The following is a 21,374-nucleotide window of genomic DNA, read 5'->3' as shown; positions in this document are numbered from 1 at the left end:
TCTTTGACGAAGAGGAACAGTGCCATCTAGTGCTGCTGTCAGGCACTAACACAGATGAAAACTGGGAAAAATCCCGTTAGATTTCAGTGAGCACAAACAGATGTAAAATGTAGCATTTAAGGTCTCAACACCTTTATACTAACGATTAGGACTGGGTTTGGATATTTGGAAACACTTTACAATAAGGTTAACTTTGTAAACTACATTAGTTAACATGAAAAAAGCATTTATTAATCTTAGTTGAAGGCATAGTTCAACCAAAAATGAAAATTCTGTCATCATTTACTCACCTTCAAGTTGTTCCCGAATCCGTATGAATTTCTTTCTTCTGTTGAACACAAAAGAAAATATTTTGAAGAATGTCTATGGAAGTCATTAACTCTTTGGTTCCCCGTATTCTTCAAAATATCATCTTTTGGTTTGGAACAATTTGAGGGCGAGTAAATTATGACAATTTAACGTTAACGTTAATTTAGACATTTACTAATACATAGTTAAAATCAAAAGTTGTTTTCCTGTTAACATTATTTAACTGACTTCACCTGACAAACAAACAATGAACGTTAACAAAGATGAATACTGTAATTAATGCATTGCTTGTTAATTAAAGTCCCCCTGTGTTGAAAAACAAGCATTTAATGTTGTTTATATGTCTATATGTGGTGTTTTTAATACGCTTTAAGACAAACCATGTGTAAATTCATAAGTCGACTCCATTGCTGAGTATTTTCTCCTTAAAACTGCAGTGAACCAAAGACAGTCTCAGCTTTGAAATCGCTGGTGTTTCTGACGTCACAAACTACCTTGTAACCAATCAGATCAACGTGTGATCGTCAACCAGTGGATCTCTGAGCTGAGTGAGTGAGTGGAGGCGGGGCTCATTTGCATATTCATAGAACCGCGAATACTAAATGAGGCGAGGGTGTCGAGTTACATTCAAGCTATTGTAAGGCATGAAGAATATTTTAAGGAAAAAACATTTAAATATGTAATTTTGGTGATCAAAGATGAGTTTTAAGGGTTAAAATGATTGACTGCAGGGGGACTTTAATTCATTAACTAATGATTTAAGGCTAATAAAATATTTATCAGTACATAAAAATAGGCCTAAATAGCAGTTTTAAAATGACCTGATACGTCAAGGTTTTCCATGACAGACAAGACATTCATTAAAGCACACAACAGCACAGTGTAAAGAAAACTCGAAATAAAATCCCAAGCACGACTGGTGTCGAAATTTATTAGATATACTGTTAATCGTTCAATTTATAACCAATTCAGAAGCTGCAGGGAAAAAATAAAATAAAATAAACAGAATCAAATCACACCGTTGTACATTCACTGATATTTCACCTGATTTTAAAACAGAAAAAGACAGTAACAGCATTGTGTAATTCCCCAAGAAAACAATTTCTCCAAGCTAAGATTACAATACATGATTGATTGATCATCTCTGAACCCCCATGCCCCCCCACCCCCGCTAGCCTAAAAGCCCTGTAACGTGTACAAAAGTAAACACACGATCCGTGAGACTCGAGACAGTATTCATGTCTGCCGAACAGACGTCAGTGCACTGATTGCTCTAGAGAACATACGAAAAAAGGAAAAATCAAAACCTGACTTCCTCCCATCAGAATGCCAAAGACCTAGAAGAAAAAGAAACGCAGGTGCGCTATAATGTATAACCTTGACTGAAATGAGGGAGCATGACAAGGTGCGTGATTGCGTGAACATATGTGGACCTTGAAATGAGAGGAAGCAATACATGCAATCCCAATGAGAAACTCTTTTCCATTAAAACTAATGTGCAACACTACCTGGACAATCACCATGAGACTGAAGCACGTTTCGTGAAACACACTAACGCACTGGCCATGGCACACCATCATAATCCGCTCTGTCTCCTCTGGAGAACCACACACACTTTAAAAACCGAGAAGATAAAACACTCTTTTTGCTAGGCTGGATGATCTGAGCTGGTGCAGGACGGCCAGAGACGAGGAGGACAGGAAGTAGAATTATTCCACATGCGCATCCTCGGCTCAGATCTGACCTGGTACGATATATAGAAACTATACAAATATCAAGCTCTTTGAAATGCATTTATAAAGCTCTCCTCTTTGTCCTAAGCATCTGTTGAGGCATCGACACACACACACACATTCAGGTGCGGAGCTCAGGGTTCCCACGACGTCATTTCATACAGACTAATCACTATATAAATACATTAATTATATATATAGACACAGTAGTGGCTAAAAGTGATGTTCGGATTTGACCCTAAACCATCAAAATGTGAGGAAAATATTTTACATGTCTTTAAATATTATGGAAGAACAAAACTAAACTTGGTTACAGTATTTATCTGACAAAATTATTTGGCAAACTCCAGCTACAGGCTTTATTTTACTATGCAAACAAGAAAGTGCATGGAAAAACAAAAAGCTCACATTTGACTACAACATAATCTGTTATTAATATTTAGTTGGTTCTCTCTTTGCTTTTGCACGCGTTCATAATTGCTTTGTATGAGAGTTTAGACAAAAATTATTCCCACACTATTATTTTCACTTATTACTTTCATTATATTTCATATTTTCATTATTACTGTCATGTTTCATTGTGTTATAATCACACATAAAACAATCGACTCCAAGCACAACTATGCAATATGCTTACAAAATCTTTCATTTTTAACTATATTTGAATAAAGGATGAAGATGTCAATTTCCCTAGGCCGGACATCACTGTTAACCACTACTGTGCGCATGCCTTACATTTCATTAAAGAAATGTCCTAGCACATTGTTAATCAGAGAACATTTCAGATTGTCCCTTTGCAAAAAATGCAATTACAGTATGTAATATGTAAGCATGTAATAATACAAGAATTCAGGGCCGCTTAAAAAAACTACAGGCACAAACATGAGCCTTCTGCAATGCCATCTCTCACTGACTGTGTAGCGACAGCGAATGTAAATTTGCTGTCATGACAACGCCAGTAATATTTGCATAATATGCGCAAGGATACCAAGAAAAGGATCAGCAAAGCGCCGCTCACAAGAAGTCACATCCGTAACCAGAGATTCATCCACCTGGAAAAGTAGTTCCACCTCAAAAATGGCCATTTAGATCCACATTTCTGCTGTGAAACTACATTGCAGCTGCGCTATTATAACTGCGATTTGTGCTTGAGGGACTAAATGAAATTATTCCCTGCATGCACACACACACGTAAATGAACCGAGACTGAGACTTTTCCAGGCCTGGAAATCACAACATTTCCCTGATATCTCCAGGTTTTCTGTGAGCGTGGGAACCCTGAAGCGTTACAGGTAGATTAGCAGATATAAAAGCACTTCGCCTGTCCTAAAGCCACTCGGAAAAATAAAAAAGCAGCAGCGATTTGCTCCGGTAATTAGTCTGGATTTTGGAGAGGAGAACCATGTTCAACTTAAAGAGTCCTGGGGGGGGGGTTGCATCACATGAAGGGTCTCTGAGACCCTCTTTAAAAACATGCCTGAGCTCATGCAAAAGCCACTCGCAGACAAAATAAAGAAATTCTGCTAGGTGGACGTGTGTTTTCGTGCATGCCGTGCAAGCATGATCACACGTTTTCCTAGAGATGGTAGGCAGGACTATGCACATACGACAAATTAAAAACCCTTGATTAGGAACCAAAAAGAAGTGCTTCATCTTGGGGGGGGGGGGAAGACTAAAAACACAGACAGGAAAAGTAAAGATCTGAACCATTATGAAAAAAATATATAACCAAACGAAAACAAACAAATAATTGGTCCGATGCCTGCCAAAATTAAGTCGTTTTTTTTTTTTTCTGAGATAGAATAACACAACCATACAGCAATACTCTAACATTTCTAAACGTCCTAACAAAGTGGTAATAGTCACTGGATCAACCTGCCTGCATCTAGAAAACAGGTCAAGTGTTGTCCGAGTGTGTCCACCCTGTCCAGTACTACTGATCATTGTGTCATTCTGCTGTCTGGTGGAGGACGACGGCGCCGCCGCTGGCCGGTTTGTTGGATGCGTTGATGTCTTTCGTCAAGCGTCATCGTGGTTGGATTCTTGTAGTTTTGCCTCATTGTTCGTGAGCAGCACTGGTGCCTCGAACCTGACCAGTTTTACGAAGCTACAGGTGCGAGAGAAGAAAACAGTGAGCGTTAGGAACCGTCGCTAATGCGCGATCGAAGCCGAGCTGATAAAGGCAAACATGAATCATAACACCATCACGTCCTAACCAGGCATGAAGAGAGAACGATGCGGATTATCATGTGACAAACTCTTCCATTCTAATGCATGTGGTTGATCAGTTTCAGTTTGGTTACAGTGAAATATCATTGGTCAAAAATATTAAACTCAAAACATAAGCTAATTCAAAATACTATAAAACACTACAATAGTAAAAATAACAATATTATAAAAATAATATAACACTGGTTTACATTTTTAGCAGAACACTGTAAAGTTGCTTATTGTTAACTAAAACTAAAAATATTTTAATTCTTTAACATTAGCAAAAATAAAAACGTTTTTTAATTGTTTAACATTAGCAAAAAATAATAATAATTCTTTAACTAACATTAGCAAAAATAAAAATATTTTTTAATTCTTTAACATTAGCAAAAAAAAAAATGTTTTAATTCTTTATCAAAAATACAAATATTGTTTTAATTCTTTAACATTAGCAAAAATTGTAATATTTTTTAATTCTTTAACTAACATTAGCAAAAAAAAATATATTTTTTAATTCTTTAACTAACATTAGCAAAAATAATAAATGCTGTGAAATAAATATTGCTCGCTGAGTTCATGTTAGCTAATCCATAACCATAATTTCATTTAGTTTGTTAGTTTTAAGTGTTTTCCTTCAAATATTTAGCCTACATTTTACTTCAGCTTTATTGCAGGTAATAAAAATAAAAAGTTTTCCTTGTTTGTTCACAACACAATGTAAACAAATACAACTTTCGATTTAAAAAATGTATTAGTAAATTAACTTAGATTAACAAATGCTGCAGTGTTTTTCATTGTTTCCTCATTACTCTTTACTAGTGTAGTTAAATATTTGCAAACAAATTAAACCTTAATTGTAAAGTGTTACCAAAATATAAACTAAAAATAAGGAGATGTACTAGAATGACTAAAACTGTAATTAACAAAAGGAAATAAAGTTACTAAAACTTAAAAACAAAAGCTAATTCAAATTAAAGCTGCAAGCAGCGATGAAAAGGGCCCTCGCACCCCTGCCACCGCCACCCGGCGCCTTTAGTAAAGGCCTTAAGATTACACTCACCAAATTTTATATTGCTATAACCAAATATGAGCATGGTCATGTGTTTAGGACAGGACTCTTATCAAACATGTGAAGTTTGGGGCAGATTGGACATTGTATGCCTAAGTTACTGCAGGCTGTCTGTGGTTGCCTAGCAACATCGGAACTGCAAGTAACATTAATATTGAACTTATCTGATCATGCATATATCACCAGAAGGCCGAAATTGGGTGTACGTTTGTCAGGCCGCCGAGGGCACACCCTTCGACGAAAACTCAAGATCTTCGCAATTTAACGTCGCAAAGGCCTTAAGATTACACTCACCAAATTTGAAGAGGATCAGATCAAAACTGTAGGAGGAGTTCGTTAAAGTACAACATCAGGAAATCTAGGAGGACAAAATCTAGGAGGAAGTTCAACATAGCTGACTTCCTGTTGTGTTTAGGGCTATGCTCCAAGAGACTTTTTTGTAGGTATTGGGTCATTACATGTATGTACCAAATTTCATACCTGTACGTGAAACCTAGAGCCGGGGCAAAATGTGGGGGCAATAATTTACCGAATTTGCCCCCCCCAATTTTGAAAACCATATTACACGTAAATTTTCACCACTTCTGAAGCGTGTGCAAAGTTTCATGAGTTCGAGCATGTTAAGGCCCTCTAAAAAGCGATTCACTTTGGAGAAGAAGAAGAAGAATAAACGGAGCAAAAACAATAGGGTCCTCTCACCATCGGTGCTCGGGCCCTAAATATCAATACTATAAAATATTATAATAGTAAAAACAATACAACAGTATAAAATTTATACTAAAATAACTATTTTTAAATTTCAAGTCTCTATATATATTTTCTCACCCGTTTTATCATCTACAAGTGAAAAGATTTAAGTCTAATATGCATGATTTGAGGAATCATTCACATCTGCAGCACAAACAATGTTAGGCGATTTGCCTACTGAAGTTTAATACTTGTTCAAATCAATAACACTAAGCTTGACTAACAATAGTAGTGTAATACTAAACACTGCTGATTCCTTCTGATCTGTCGTGATTTTGTCACATAGATCCAGCATTTAGTTTTCATCGTGCCTGGTTAGTGAATTCAAGACATTTCTTTCACACTCAAACGTGTACGAACGCACGCTCACTCAATACAAAGAGAGCAGAAACACACACACACACACTCACATGCGCCGAGTATAAACACACTCTGGAAAAATCAACAAACACAAAAGCGGTGATTAGAAACCAAGAACACAGTGCAGAGAAGCAGCAATGAGGCGATGAAGAGACATGAGAAATGAAGGACGGGAGAGAAGAAGAAAGAAAAAAAGGTTTGGGCAGAGACGCTTGGAAAGAGCGGCCGAGGAGAGGCTCATCTCTTCCAGATCGTTTTACAGCGCAGCCAAACGCAGAGGGAGGGAGAATAACACAAATATGAAGCGGCTGTGCTTCATTCTGACTCTCAACAGACGCTCAATATCTCTCCAGAAGAAGAAAGTCTATAAAATTAACTTCATAACTGCCTAACAGAGATCAAAACGAGATTCATGCAACGTCCAACACACATGACCAATACGAAAATAAAGGAATAGTTCACTCAATCAAAGGCTCTGTCATCTTTTATTATCGTTCCAAACCTGAATGAGTTTCGTTCTTATTAAAGAAGATTCAAGTTGCTCATTTGAATACAATGAAAGCATACAGTGGCTATGATAGTAGTCCATAGTCATCTGAACTCATTGACACCTTTTATGAGATGAACAAACTAGGAGTGTAACAATATATCGCAATACAAAAATTACATAATATGTGACCCTGGATCACAAAACCAGTCACAAGTCGCACGGGTTTATCTGTGGCAATAGCCAACAATACATTGTATCGATTTTTCTTTTATGCCAAAAATCATTAGGATATTAAATAAAAATCATGTTCCATGAAGATATTTTGTACATTTTCTACCGTAAATATATAAAACATTTATTTTTGTGAGTGAATGCTGCACAATTGCCAACATAAATTAACAACTTTAAAGGAGATTTTCTCAATGTTTCAACTTTTTTGCATCCTCAGATTCCAGATTTTCAATAGTTGTATCTCGACCAAATATTGTCATATCCTAACAAACCATACATCAATGGAAAGATTATTTATTCAGCTTTTAGATTATGCATAAATCTCAATTTCAAAAAGTTCACATATTTTTCCAGGATCACATATGTATCGTTAAAGTTAAAAATTACTGTGCGTGAAAAAATTCAAGTTTTCAGAGTTTTAGTGTCAGTACTACATTAAACTACTATATATATAATGTTGAATATAATGTATAATAATGCAATGGGTGAATATTTGTGGGTCCTGATAATGCCAAATGATGATGTTACCAGTAAAAAGTGGCCTATATTATTTTAAATATATCTAGTCAGTGAAAGAGATCAAGCATATTCGTCTACTCTAAAATAATATTTTCAGCTTCAGAATCATGAATATTGTTATTCTGGTGTCTCTATTGTCCTGTTCATTGAGTTTCCAGCACCAAGTCCATCCTATTCATTTACACACACACTGTAATACCAGATTTAGCAGTTTAATCAACAGTACATTTTTTTTTGTTAACCATTTATCATATGTTTTGTAGTATCGCAATAATATCATGATATGTATCGAATCGTGACATGAGGGTATCGTTACACTCCTAGAAAAAACTGAAATTTAGGCGTTCATTCTCTGCAAATATTCTCTCAAATCTCCACTGGATTTCCATATTTGAATATTGACATTTGAGAGCAAAATCAGAAGACTTAAAATATAGCGTATAAATCATTTAAACTTCTTTTAAGTTGGTATTTCAGAGCTTGATAGCATGTGATCACTTGTATGCTTTCATTGTACAGAAAACAAACGTGTAGATTCAAACCAACTCAATGGAAGAAACTAAGCAAGTCATATGGAGTCGTTTGGAATGACATGATGGAAGTAAATGACTCTGTTTGCATGCACTAACCCTTTAGGATGAGAAGAACGGAAAAGAAAAAAAGGCCATTGCAGCTGCTCCTGTAAACATCGCAAACCTGCCTTCATTTAGAGAGAAGATCAACAACTCGACAGAAGAACGCTGCTTTTGGAAACTACAGCCGTTGGCCGACACACTTGCTTTAAACATCAAGAACGTCTAAAAAAAAAAAACTCTTTTACCTTTCAACTGGAGTCTAAAACCATTAGAACTTGCAGATCGGGCTTTTTCAAGGAGCTGCAAACACCTGCTTTTAATTTGCGCCGTTGAGGCACTATTTTCCTCTGGCCTGAGCGAAAGATATCAGGGGGTTCAGCCAAGAGTTTGTCTAAAATGACTAACACTTTTACTCGGGTTGTGTTGGCCCACACGTCAGCTGAGAGGAGAGCACCAGAAGAAAAGTTAGTTGTGGTTAGCTGAAATGAAGGCAGTGAGGTGATTGGTTAGTGGGTGGCGGCGGATGAAAAGAACGTGAGAAAGAACGAGCGACGGAGCGACTGCTTTTCCTTACGGAGTCTCTCCACCTGCCTTGTGATACTAAAAAGGATTCGGCTACTCATCGGCTGCCGTTGTGCCTCGTACGGATCCCTTTCGACGCATCTAGAAACAAAACATGCCGTTAGGTGCAATCTTTCCACTTGCTGGTGTCGACCTGGAAGAAAAGTGTCAGGAAACCTCAAAATAGGCAACGCCAGAACATTAAAGCATATCTGAGTGAATGCAGGTAGAATTGGCCAAGTCGTCATTTTTATGGGAATCATCCCACCTACTGAAGTCTATATATAATAAGCTGGGATTTGAGAAAGTTATTATTTTTTAATTTTCACCAGATCTTTTGCATTGTGACATTTTCATAGCAATAAAACAGTACCTCAAAAAAAAAAAAAAAAAAGCAAAAAAAAAAAAGTAATAAAAAAAAATATATAAATTCTCAAATAAATAAAACCAATTTCTTTATTGTAATACAGTAATAATGCTGTGTGGGTAAAACCAACACAAACTCAGACCAACATTACAATTGTACCTTAAAGGGGTGATGAACTGAGAAATCAAATTTTCCTTGAGCTTTTGACATATAAGAGGTCTTCATACTATTAGAATATCCTGTGAGTTTCAGAACTGAAAACTTCCTTGTTAGTCCAATAAAAGCTTTTATTGACACCAGGCACAGCGAACGACAGGTTTTTCAAAGTGGGGATCTATGAGGTCAAAGGGTATCAAACCCCGCCTCCGCAGAAGATCAACGCCTACTTCAACACTTCCTGTTTAGCCCCGCCCACCGATTCACGCATTACATGAAACTCATTATAATATGCAAAACTGTTATCCAATCATAGCAGTGGGTGTTTACTTCCAAGTCTTCAATGCGGCACACCCATAAAAACCAAGCGTTTCAGGAGCTAGGCTCAAAACCAGGGTAGAAAATACCCTATTACTTATTCATTTTGATGTTTTTGAAACCAAGCGAACGTCATAAGTTGACCTGCATAAAATGTTTTAAAAAGTCAGTTCATGACCCCTTTAATGTAAATAAAATAAATGATAAATAAATTATATATAAATGATATATATAATCTGATTTTATATAATCATATATATGTTATTACATTACAAGCTATTTATTATTAGGAAAATGGCAACATTTTTGCATTTCAGAATACAAAAAATATATATTAATGGTCCAAAAATATGCTTCATTTTCTTAATTTTAGTGAGAAATATGATGCATTCATGACCGTTTTCGTGAGATTCACCCATTTAATGTCAGCGAAGAGGCACTGAATGGGTTAACGTTGACATAATCCTCCCTGGAAATATATTCACCATAATTTCCATAAAAGAGGTTTTGAAAAAATATATATCCTGGAAGGTTTTTGTAAAGCACGGCAAAGCCAAAGCAAACTTGATTCGTCAAATATTAGTCCAAATACATACTTTCTGCTTGGCAACCGTATAGTAGCAGTGTAAAAAAAACCTGTTTGTTTAATATAAAGTTTTACTACATATACTGCTTGTTTTATAAAAGCCAGCCTTAACAACTGAAGGCAATTACAGATGAACTGGTTAGGTATAAAGATATAACTCCTAACTTGACTGACGGGTTGACGGTTAAGGGATCACTTTATTGGTCTTGGCCAACCGTCGCTTGAGAATAAAACTAATAAGCGGCTACGCCTTCGGGATTTGGATGAGAATGTATTGATCGATATTTCCCAGGCAGTGAAGAGTTTGTGGTTTTCCTTGGCTGCATGCTGAAAGCGATCACAGAGCGTGTCAGAGTTTGGAGAGACTGCGTGCCGTTGGATCATCATATTTACTGGGTAGAGGAAAGAATCTGGGCCAAATACTATACACTTGAGCTGGGACGCGTTCAACAAAAACAACTGAAAATAGAGAATACGAGAGCGCTGCCAGCAGTGACCGGCGGTAAAAAAACACACAATATAGCTCAAATCTGTAACCCCTTCAATAACATCCAGAAGCAGATTTATTACTATTTTAGGTCTACAGTCTAATAATGACCCCTGGTGCTAATATTACAGGTACTAATGTTTTATTCCACATATAAACGCCCATGTTACGCAATAAAATCAGTCCAGATGTGCACTGTAAGCTGATGATGTACAGGTTGTACATGTACCGCACTAACCAGTTGCTATTTATCTTGTAGTCAGAATTTAATAACAAAAGACTGCAAATAAAATAAAAGCTCTCTAACGCAATAATTAGAAACATACGAAGCAACGGCATTCGACTAGCACTGAAATGGCTATTTTGAATTGTTCAAGCTGTTTTAGTCTAATCTCACTTGCTGAATCAGTTGTAGAGGTAAATGCCAAATAACATTCACTCACTGGACATAATGCCATTCGTTATTTTTAAAATGAGCTGTAATTTTTTGTGACCTTATGTAGCCCCGCCCCTTATGTAGCCCCACCCCTTATGTAGCCCCGCCCCTTTTCAGCGCTGCGCTCATTGTCTTTTGTCTTCTGGTCTGTATTTTCACAGCGATGTTGCGTATTTATGAATGAACGGCTCGTTTTTAAATCTTCCCGATCTACTGACATTTGTTAACACATCTGCTTTAAACATTATAATCCTCATGATAACTTTCGTTAACTTTACATTAAGTAAATCCACTTCACCAGCTAGTTACTCCCGGACAGCGATGCCAAAGAGATATACAGAGCGACCGCAAAAACGGAAGTTCAAAGACAATATTCTAAAGATGGCTGCGCGCTTGTTTCTCTCGCGCATAAGGTCTATATGAATATGATATCAGAAATCACACACCTTTAAAGACATTCATGAATAAACCAAAATGTGGAAAGAATAGCGTTTCATGATCTGAACTGCTGGGAATGAGGAGGTCTGCCATGGATGGGTGGGAGCAAATGCAATGGAGGAAGCTATACGTGCTTCAGACCATAATGCCCCTCTCACCTCTTCCAGCTCTCGCTGCGTCTGCTCCTCCATCCTGCGGATGTCTGCCATGGTGAGCTCCACCCAGCTGTCAATCCAACAGAAGAGCTGACGGTGGAAGTTGGTGAAGATTCTCTTCTCTTGCTACAAACGCAGATGAAAAGAAAAAAAGTCTGTGTTATTGAAAAGCATTCAGAGGGAATTATCAAACTCACTGACACTCACCTCAAATCTCATTCAAATTCAAATCACTCCAGGTTTGACATAAGGAACAAATGTTTGATATAATTAATGTTGAATTTGGTGCAACACAACTTGCCATAGTTTAAGAGGTCCTATATTATGCTTTTTTCCCCATCTTCATCTTTCTTTAGTGTGTAATGTTGCTGTTTGATGTTTCATACGCAGAATAAAGGGGCGGGGCCTGGTTGAGTTAGTTAGTAGTATGTTAAACTGGTGGTTATGGTAAGGGGCGGGACATTTCCCAAACATGCTCGAAGCGCTTGACCAATCACAACACACTGTTGCAGCCGACCAATCAGAGCACAGTGTGCTTTTCAGAAGGAGGGGCTTCATAGAGACAGGAACTAAACAGAGTGTTACTGACAGAATGGGAGGAGAGGAGCTGCAACAATGGAGAATATGAGGAAAATAATCAACATTCAAGCATAAAAACCTGTTCTAGTAGAGCCCTTTATATCACGAGTGCTCGCATGAAAAAGAGCGCTCTAGACCACTAAATATCTCTTTTTGTGTCCCATACGTGATTGGAAAAACAACATGGGTGAATAAATGATAAAGTTGCTAAGCGCTAAGTTTGAATGGGTGTCGATTGTTACCTTGTGGATGAAGTTTTCTATTTTGGTTTGAAGGCCCCACCACTTGAACTTGACAGTGACTAGTTTGTACGCACACATACGAGGGGCGTCTGGCTTGGCCAAGAGCTCTTTCTGTTCGGGGAGAGAAATCACACAAGATCTTCATATAGAACAGAGTTAATAGGGAACTAATAATAAATGTCTGATCAATTAATTAAATAGAGGCACTCACTTTCCAGTCCGGTCCTAAAGGTCCTCGGCCTGTTTTCTCTGAGTGAAAGATTTCTGGGTCCTCATCTGGTTTATAATCCTGAGAGAATGACAATTTGGATCACTTATATTTCCTTTATGGTTCATATTTCTCCTCAATGCCTTGGTTAAGTTGGCATAGAAGTAATTTCAGAGATGGATATTCAATTTTGATGAAAAGCTGTAAATTATTACCAATTAATTGTGTAAAACAATTTTTTTTTTCATGTTATCTCTATTTGTCAACCACTTTCAGAGATAATTCGCTAAAACCTGCTCAAAAAGTTGCCAAATGTCACTAGATGGCATAATGCGCTAATTAGCATATGACATCACGCCGTATTTGCATTCTCCTTAGTGTCAGGCCTTAAGTTAAAGCACAAGTTAAATCATATTTAAAATTTTCAAGGCTGCATTTATTTGATTAGAAATACAGTAAAACAGTAATATTTTTAAATATTATTTTACAATTTAAAATAACTTTTCTATGTGAATATATTTTAAAATTTAATTTATTCCTGTGATGGAAATCTGAATTTTCAGCATCATTACTCCAGCCTTCAGTGTCACATGATCCTTGAGAAATCATTCTAATATGATGATTTGCTGCTAAAGAAACGTTTATGATTATCAATATTGGCATTTTTGTCAGGGAAACCATCATACAAGGACGCATTAAATTGTTAAATCCTTTTGAATTTTCTATTTAGCAAAGAATCCTGAAAATTGTTCAGTGTTTCCAACACTGAATTTCAACATCGTTATCAATAAATGTTTCTTGAGCAGAAAATATGCATATTAACAGGGTTTCTGAAGGATCATGTGATGCTTAAGACTGGAGTAATGATGCTGAAAAATCGCTAAATGTGTCTGCAACAACACGTTATCTTAAAAAACACACTCCCACCACTTTCAATTTGGGAATTCCCACCATTTCCATCTTTTTGCACATACTCGCACTCTACCTTTTAATCTCTCAAACCTCGGCGTTAAGTACCGTGAACATATGGGAATAAGGATTAACCCTAACCAGGACTGATCCACTTAACTAATTAAAGATACGAAGCATAAAAGTGCTCAGGCACGAGAAGAGCAGTCACTTCAGCGGCCCACTACAGGTCAGATAACCTGTACACTCCTGATACTCAACACTGGACTCCAGTCAAACAAACACAGCTGTATGTGTGTGTTTGGCACAGAGCCAGAATTAGGTCTCATGGAAACGTATTTGGATTTATTCAAAGCTGCTGATGTTTGATGCAATGCGTGTCTGCTAGTATATGACACCGGCAGCTAGTTTGTTTGTTCTTGAGGCTTAAGTTTTACGTCTACAGCTTCAAACTGACTGTTTTTACCAGTTTGTGCAGTAAATCTGCTGCTTAGAGAAGGTTCAGGTCTCAATAAAGGGCCTTCTTGGTAAACTATTGAACCTTGAGTAATGCAGGTTACAAGGGCAATGGTCCACACACTAATGTCACGTCACCCTAATCCAGTCTTATGCAAGGCTGAATCACAAATCACACACTAGCCAGCCTAAATATAGCATGTGGGATAAGGATTAGCAAATCCCAAATCACAGCACACTGAAAATAGTTTCAAAGTACACGTCATATGTGCATGTTTGAGGCTAATGATGCCTCTTGTGCTAAAGATGGAGTGCTGTGACGTTTTTGTATGAACCTAATAATTGTATTAATTTAGATATGCTCACACTTACAAGCAAAAACAAACGGTAACAAAGGGGGTCTGTGGTATCAAGATCATTTTATGATATATAGTATTATAGTATAATCTTGCTAGATATGAGTATGTGCTTTCCCATTACCAGCAAAGTATATATAGTACCATTGAAAGGTTTGGGATCTGATTTTTTTAATGTTTTTGAAAGAAGTCTCTTCTGCTCACCAAGGCTGCATATATTTGATCAAAAATACAGTAAAAACAGTAATATTGTGAAATATTATTACAATTTAAAATAACTGTTTTGTATGTGAATATATAGTAAACTGTCATTTATTCCTGTGATCAAAGTTGATTTTGTTTCTGCATAATTACTCCAGTCTTCAGTGTCACATGATCCTTCAGAAATCATTCTAATATGATGATTTGCTGCTCAAGAAATATTTATGATTATCATCAATGTTGAAAACATTGGGATTTTACATAAAAGCACAAATTCTACTTTAAGGATGAAAGACTAGTGACAGACAGATATACCAGCTAGATAAACATGGATAAACCAGATTTGGCCAGTTTGAGATGATCTGCATCAGTCATTAACAGTGATTAACAAAAAACGTAATGGTTGACCACTAAAAAGAGCTTTAAATAATTCCAGGCCACTTTATCAAAATTCTCAAGGTGTCTTTGAGGTCAAAGAGACTCAGTTATTTAGTAGATAAAAGTGACTTTTAAAAGAGGAACATCACGTGCAATTAGCCAACACTAAAGTTCTAATGTGAGAAAACACCCTAATGCATTTGCAGAAGGCGGCGTGATTATGCAAATTACGGTTAAAACTGGTTTGGGTATCAATAGCCTTTCTTGAGTGCCATCTGACCACAGGGATGGACTATTAGCATTATATTCAAAGAGGGTAATGTTACCAAAAAGAACAAAGAACATGCAAACAATGCAAAGCGTTTCTAGACTGATGGAAAGTGAACTCACTGCAGGTTCAACCTGAGACCGATCAGCTATATCGATATGCACGACCTCCACTGTCTTCCATGTGGTTGGGTCCAGGTCATGTACCTGATAATGGGCATAAACAAACACCAAAAACATATCAGCCTGAGCATGATGTTACAGATGCATTCAAAACATCAAATCACAAAGAAACGTCTTACTCACATTCTCTAAATCGCCCGTGTCAGGTTTGTGCCACGTTTCTATTTTAATCATGAAATCGTCTTTCATGTATTCGTTCTGAGGAGAAGATGCATGTTTATGTTCAGGTTGTGTCACAAACAGCAGCAGGACTTCACTTAAAACTGTGGTTTAGCAGTACATGCAATGCAAATATCACATCTGAGGGCAGAGCATCAGTTTCTAAAGGTCCAACAACTTCAGAGCTTGTGTTTTTAAGCTGGAGTGAATATATAATTTACTCCAAGTTCTACAGGTAAAGTGTGCTGAACTAAAATAGTTACACATACAGTGTTTGCAAAACATACTCAGACAATTAAACCACACTTAGAAGTATAAATGTCACCACATGCAATGACAAAATAATAATTTATCAAAAAGACAGCACATGTGCACTTCAAAACATTTGACAAAAACTTGTTTGAAATGATAAACAATAAAACAAAAAGACTTTTCCATTAATGCAATTTGTAAATGGTCATGCACTTAAGAGTTTAGTGTAAACTAGTCACAATGACAGCAAGTTTTTGTACTTACAGTCACAACTGAAGGGAATGGAGCAGCATGCAAAAATAAAAGAAGAAAAATAATCAGGTGACACAGAAAACATTCATATTTCCACTGTCAAAACAGACCAATACAAATGACTCAAAAGTGTAAGGCCTAAAACATACTCTGAATACATGAATGCAAACCATTACAGAGTGCAACAGTCGAGTTCTGGAAGTAAAAACGCCATTCATTCCTTTTTTTCAATAGAGAAATTGATTTTTAACAATAACTTAAAGCTTAAACAATAAACCTTTAAAGACAGCCCTACTGTGAGCTATGAGTTTGTTTGATAGATAGATAGATAGATAGATAGATAGATAGATAGATAGATAGATAGATAGATAGATAGATAGATAGACATAGATAGATAGACATAGATAGATTGATAGACAGACAGACATAGATAGATAGACATAGATAGATTGATAGATAGACAGACAGATAGATAGACAGACAGACAGACAGACAGACAGACAGACAGACAGACATATAGATTGATATAGACAGACATAGAAATAGATAGATAGACAGATAGACAGATAGATAGATAGATAGATAGATAGATAGACAGACATAGATAGATAGACAGACAGACAGACATAGATAGATAGACATAGATAGATTGATAGATAGACAGACATAGAGATAGATAGATAGACAGACAGACAGACAGACAGACAGACATAGAGATAGATAGATAGACAGACAGACAGACAGACATAGATAGATAGATAGACATAGATAGACATAGATAGATTGATAGATAGACAGACATAGAGATAGATAGACAGACAGACAGACAGACAGACAGATAGATAGATTGATATAGACAGACATAGAAATAGATAGATAGATAGACAGATAGATAGATAGATAGATAGACATAGATAGATAGATAGATAGATAGATAATCAACATTTTTAAATTAGTAGTTTTATTTTTCTCCATTTTTAATTTGATAATGCTGTTTGCAATGCTTTATGGGATTGTAGTCCTTTCCCCTCACTAAAGCCGTCAAGTACTTTCTTTTCAAATGCTTTTTTGCTTCAAATTAAAGTTTGTAATGTTGTGATTCACCTCAGAGCTGGTTGCCTTGATTCATGGCTCATAACGCTTTAAAGAAATACTTTTGTTAAATCCCTATGGGAGAAATGAACGGAAAAAAAAACTTCCGGAACCAACGCAGCTAAAAAAAAAGCCCACTAATGCACTTTATAGTTACAAAATACGTCAGAGCTCAGATCGTAATGCAACTCAAGTGTTCAGTGCAGAACGCGGACATAAACTCTTTCAGGTCAGCGGAGAGATGTTTAACTAACATTTTTAAATGTTTATAGCAAGCTACTTGAATAACAATAACCTGCCGAGTATGTTTTTGGCCTAATTCTTCACAAATGTGAGAACTTCATGAAACAATCAAAAACATTGTATATGCATGACATCTGTCCCAATATGCAATTCATTACATATTGTCATATGTAATAAAAACATGATAGTGATGGATTGTGCAGTATAACGGATGAAAAGGTTTCCCACTCACTCGTGCGGCAGTATGGATAAGCATTCCAGGCCTTCTCGTGGAAAACTAACGCCCCCTCTGGTGCGATCATCTTCACAAAGCCTGGCACTTTACTGGACGAACACAAAACACAAAAGCACTGAAGCAAAGTCAGAAGAATTATTCACAGATTTGCATTAAGTTGAATGGTTTGTCATATAATGGGTGTTGCAGAACACTTGAGATGTGTCACATCTGACTATACTAAAGTGTAGGTGTCGTTAATATAAAAAATTCAGTAATTACAGGAACAGGAACACTTAAAGCTTTTATGTATAATGCATTCTAAAGGTATACATAATGTACGTTATAATGCATTATAATATATGCAGTCCTTGTTACATCTGAAATTGGTTGTTTGTCGTGTTTTAATGCATTAAATGTGTAATAGATAAGTATTATAACAAATATTCATGAAACCATACAATGCATTATAATGTGCATTATTAATGCATTAAAAATAATTTTATAATGCACTATATAAAGCTTTGAAGTGTTATAAAAAAAATGACTTGACTATACTATTAAAGTCTTGGCGTACAGAATAAACCTAAGCTGCTGACTTTGTTTTTACCTCTTTAAGTGGTAAATTTTGTGTGTGTATTGTCCCTTCTCGCCCTCCTTCTCATACGGTTCGTTCTTCAGCACTTCAATGCCCTCTCCGCCACCCGTCTCGTTTTTACTGGCCTCAGCCACCGAGAAAAGCTGCCCGACTTGATACTGCAGTGGCAGAGAGCAGAGAAACAGGTGAGGTTTAAAAGATGATCAGTGCATAACAACACTTAAAGAGGACCTATTATGCGCTTTTACAAAGTCTTGATGTGGTTTTTGGGCTTTACTAGAATAGAACAAAACATGATTTTCCTCATATTCTCCATTGTTGCGACTCCTCTCTTCCCAGTCTGTCAGTAACGCTCTGTTTAGTTCCTGTCTCTATGAAGCCCCTCCTTCTGAAAAGCACACTGTGCTCTGATTGGTCGGCTGGATCAGTGTGTTGTGATTGGTTAAGCGCTTCGAGTGTTTGGGAAATGTCCCGCCCCTTACCATAACCGCCAGTTTAACACACTACTAACTAACTCAACCAGGCCCCGCCCCTTTATTCTGCATATTAATTATTTAAATGAGGAATATTTAGACGTGTTCGTTCCCGTAAGAAACTCAAGACTACAATGGAGGCGTTTCAGGAGTTCAGAAACACTGACACTGATATAAAGAATAACTTTTCATGCTTAACTTTTCAATAAGCTTTTTCATGATCAAACAGCAACATTACACACACTAAAGAAAGATGAACATGGAAAAAAGCAGAATAGGACCCCTTTAAGTCAATACCAAATCAAAGATGACTCTCTATGAAATCAGATATTGGAGTTTAGTCCAGAGTTATTGTAGTTAACTAAAACCATTAAAACATTTCCATTACTTAAAATAAAACATAAAAGAAGATAAATCTCATTTTCATTTATTTTAACTTGATGTACAAAAAAAAAAAAAAAAAAAAGGAAATAAGAATTAATAGTAACTATGTAGACAAAGATAAAAAAAAATAAAGAATAATAAAAATAACAAAATCACAACATAATTAGTAAACTTTAACCAAAATGAAATTGGAAAATATAACAATGAAAACTAATTCATAATATTAATCTAAAATCTCAATGACTAAAATAACACTTAGATGGATAAATCACTTACTAAAATAGCCCTTGTCTTTGAGGTCATCTATATGCTAGTACACTCCAAAAAAGTCCTCTCGGAAAAGACATTTTAATATCAAGAGAAGTTTTTTTTTTTTTTTTTAAATCTTACCTGGTAAAATAAGGAAAACATCATAATCAAAGAGAAACTAGCAGTCTTACATGCATGAATACACAAACCCTACAGACTTCATATAGGAAAGCCTCAGATCAGCATCTGGGGAATTAAACAGCTCTCGTATAATTAAAATATGTGCCTTCCAGCACTCTCAGATATTAAGACAAAACTGCATTGTGTGACTGATTGATGCCTTAGAGCGACATTATGGGAAAACCAGTTTAACAAAGGCAAACGGGGAACTGCCGCAGGTACGTGCATGAATAGTTATTAATATTTATGCTAATTAATAGTTATGTCCACTTAAAGGAGAAGTTCACTTTTAAAATGAAAATTCTGTCATCATATAATCACCCTCATGTTGTTTCAAACCTGTATGAATTTCTTTCTTCTGCTGAACACAAAGGAAGATATTTAGAAGAATGTCAGTAACCAGGCAGTTTCTGGTCTCATTGACTTCCATAGTATATTTTTTTCCTACTATGGAAGTCAATGGGACCAAAAAAACTGCCTGGTTACTGACATTCTTCTAAATATCTTCCTTTCTGTTCAGCAGAAGAAAGAAATTCATACAGGTTTGAAACAACATGAGGGTGATTATATGATGACAGAATTTTCATTTTAAAAGTGAACTTCTCCTTTAATCTTTAATATTTGGCCACTTCTTTACGATAGAAATGCTACAGCTACTGTAGTTTCTTGAACAAGAATAAGTGAACATCAAAACATGCAAACTCAGAGTGAGGGTTTAGAAAAAGGACTAATAATGCCGTTCGTGGATTCTCAGTATTTCTCCGGTTAATCAACAAGAAAAAGAAAGAAACGTTTTCAGGCACTTCATATATAGAACCTTTTAAGGGTTCCAATCATTGCATCCTTTTAAGGATTTAGTTTTTAATTAATTTTAATATAAATTGTATGAATTAAACAGCTCGTAAACAGACTTTATCACTAGAAAAACAGTAAGTAAACATTAAACATGAAAGAGTTTAATCAACAATCAAAATACAATACATCAGTGTTTTGCCAGATGAGAAGTTTATCTATGTATCATCTTTTTACTCTTTAAGGCCAGACACTACAGGTGAATAGGGTAAAATTTTTAACTAGCAGATATCACCATGAAACTTTCCCAGTTGATTAACTACATTAAGATGAGAAAAAAAATGTATTACAAGTTTTCTGTAATTTAATGTTTAAATATGCAAATTAGGCAATCTCTAATTAATTTGCATATATTTTAAAAACGAAATCTGAGTATTGGATAAAGCCAGGTTCAAAATTAATTTTTCATTGTGTTCACATATTAGATGGGAAAAAAATTGCAGAGGGATTTATGGATATCTACTTTTGTTATCCTGTAAATCAGAATATACTGTCAATAGCCTTAAAAAAATTATTTTCGCCATGTTTTTTGGAATAAAATGTTATATAAATCAGGCTAGGAATAATATATTTACAAATCCCTCTGTAAATGTCTTCATAATATAACTAGGTACAAGACTGGAAGGTTTGGTGTATATCGGTGCTACTGAAGTGGAGATTTCAGACTTGGAGAATGAGAGAAAAGTCATTTTGAGAAAACGGGCTTTAAAGATTTATATCAGCCAATGAGATTGCGCATTCAACCCTTTTACTTTCACGATTGGTTGCTGATAAAAAGGAAATGACCATATTTGGATCCGACAGCATTGTACAGGAGAGAGAGAGCTGTGAGAGAGTGTGTGTGATGATTTAGAAAGCCAACTTTTGTTGGATTTATGAGAAATCTACAGACGCAAACA

The 21,374-nt window shown here is 36.0% G+C and overlaps 1 protein-coding gene across 2 annotated transcripts in view; it reads right to left on the bottom strand.

The window, feature by feature from the left end:
* Positions 1-2,591: 2,591 nt before the first annotated feature.
* pitpnb (phosphatidylinositol transfer protein, beta) overlaps positions 2,592-21,374 on the bottom strand; it is a 23,123-nt gene continuing 4,340 nt past the window's right edge. The window contains exons 3-12 of one of the 2 annotated variants that reach the window (XM_084104112.1): positions 18,350-18,495; positions 17,758-17,849; positions 16,203-16,210; positions 15,651-15,725; positions 15,468-15,551; positions 12,781-12,858; positions 12,570-12,680; positions 11,752-11,874; positions 8,819-8,907; positions 2,592-4,149 (exon numbers count right to left, since the gene is read on the bottom strand). In XM_084104112.1, the coding sequence (XP_083960238.1) occupies positions 8,860-8,907; positions 11,752-11,874; positions 12,570-12,680; positions 12,781-12,858; positions 15,468-15,551; positions 15,651-15,725; positions 16,203-16,210; positions 17,758-17,849; positions 18,350-18,495 (765 nt within the window). In that variant the 3' untranslated portion in view covers positions 2,592-4,149; positions 8,819-8,859. The remainder of the gene's footprint in view (positions 4,150-8,818; positions 8,908-11,751; positions 11,875-12,569; positions 12,681-12,780; positions 12,859-15,467; positions 15,552-15,650; positions 15,726-16,202; positions 16,211-17,757; positions 17,850-18,349; positions 18,496-21,374) is intronic. The other variant, XM_084104111.1, reaches the window with a different exon arrangement.

The sequence above is a fragment of the Abramis brama genome, assembly GCF_963993115.1.
Source record: "Abramis brama genome assembly, chromosome: 25".
Lineage (NCBI taxonomy): Eukaryota > Metazoa > Chordata > Actinopteri > Cypriniformes > Leuciscidae > Abramis > Abramis brama.
The sequence above is the reverse complement of the archived record's forward strand: the minus strand, read 5'-3'. Positions and strand labels throughout refer to the sequence as shown.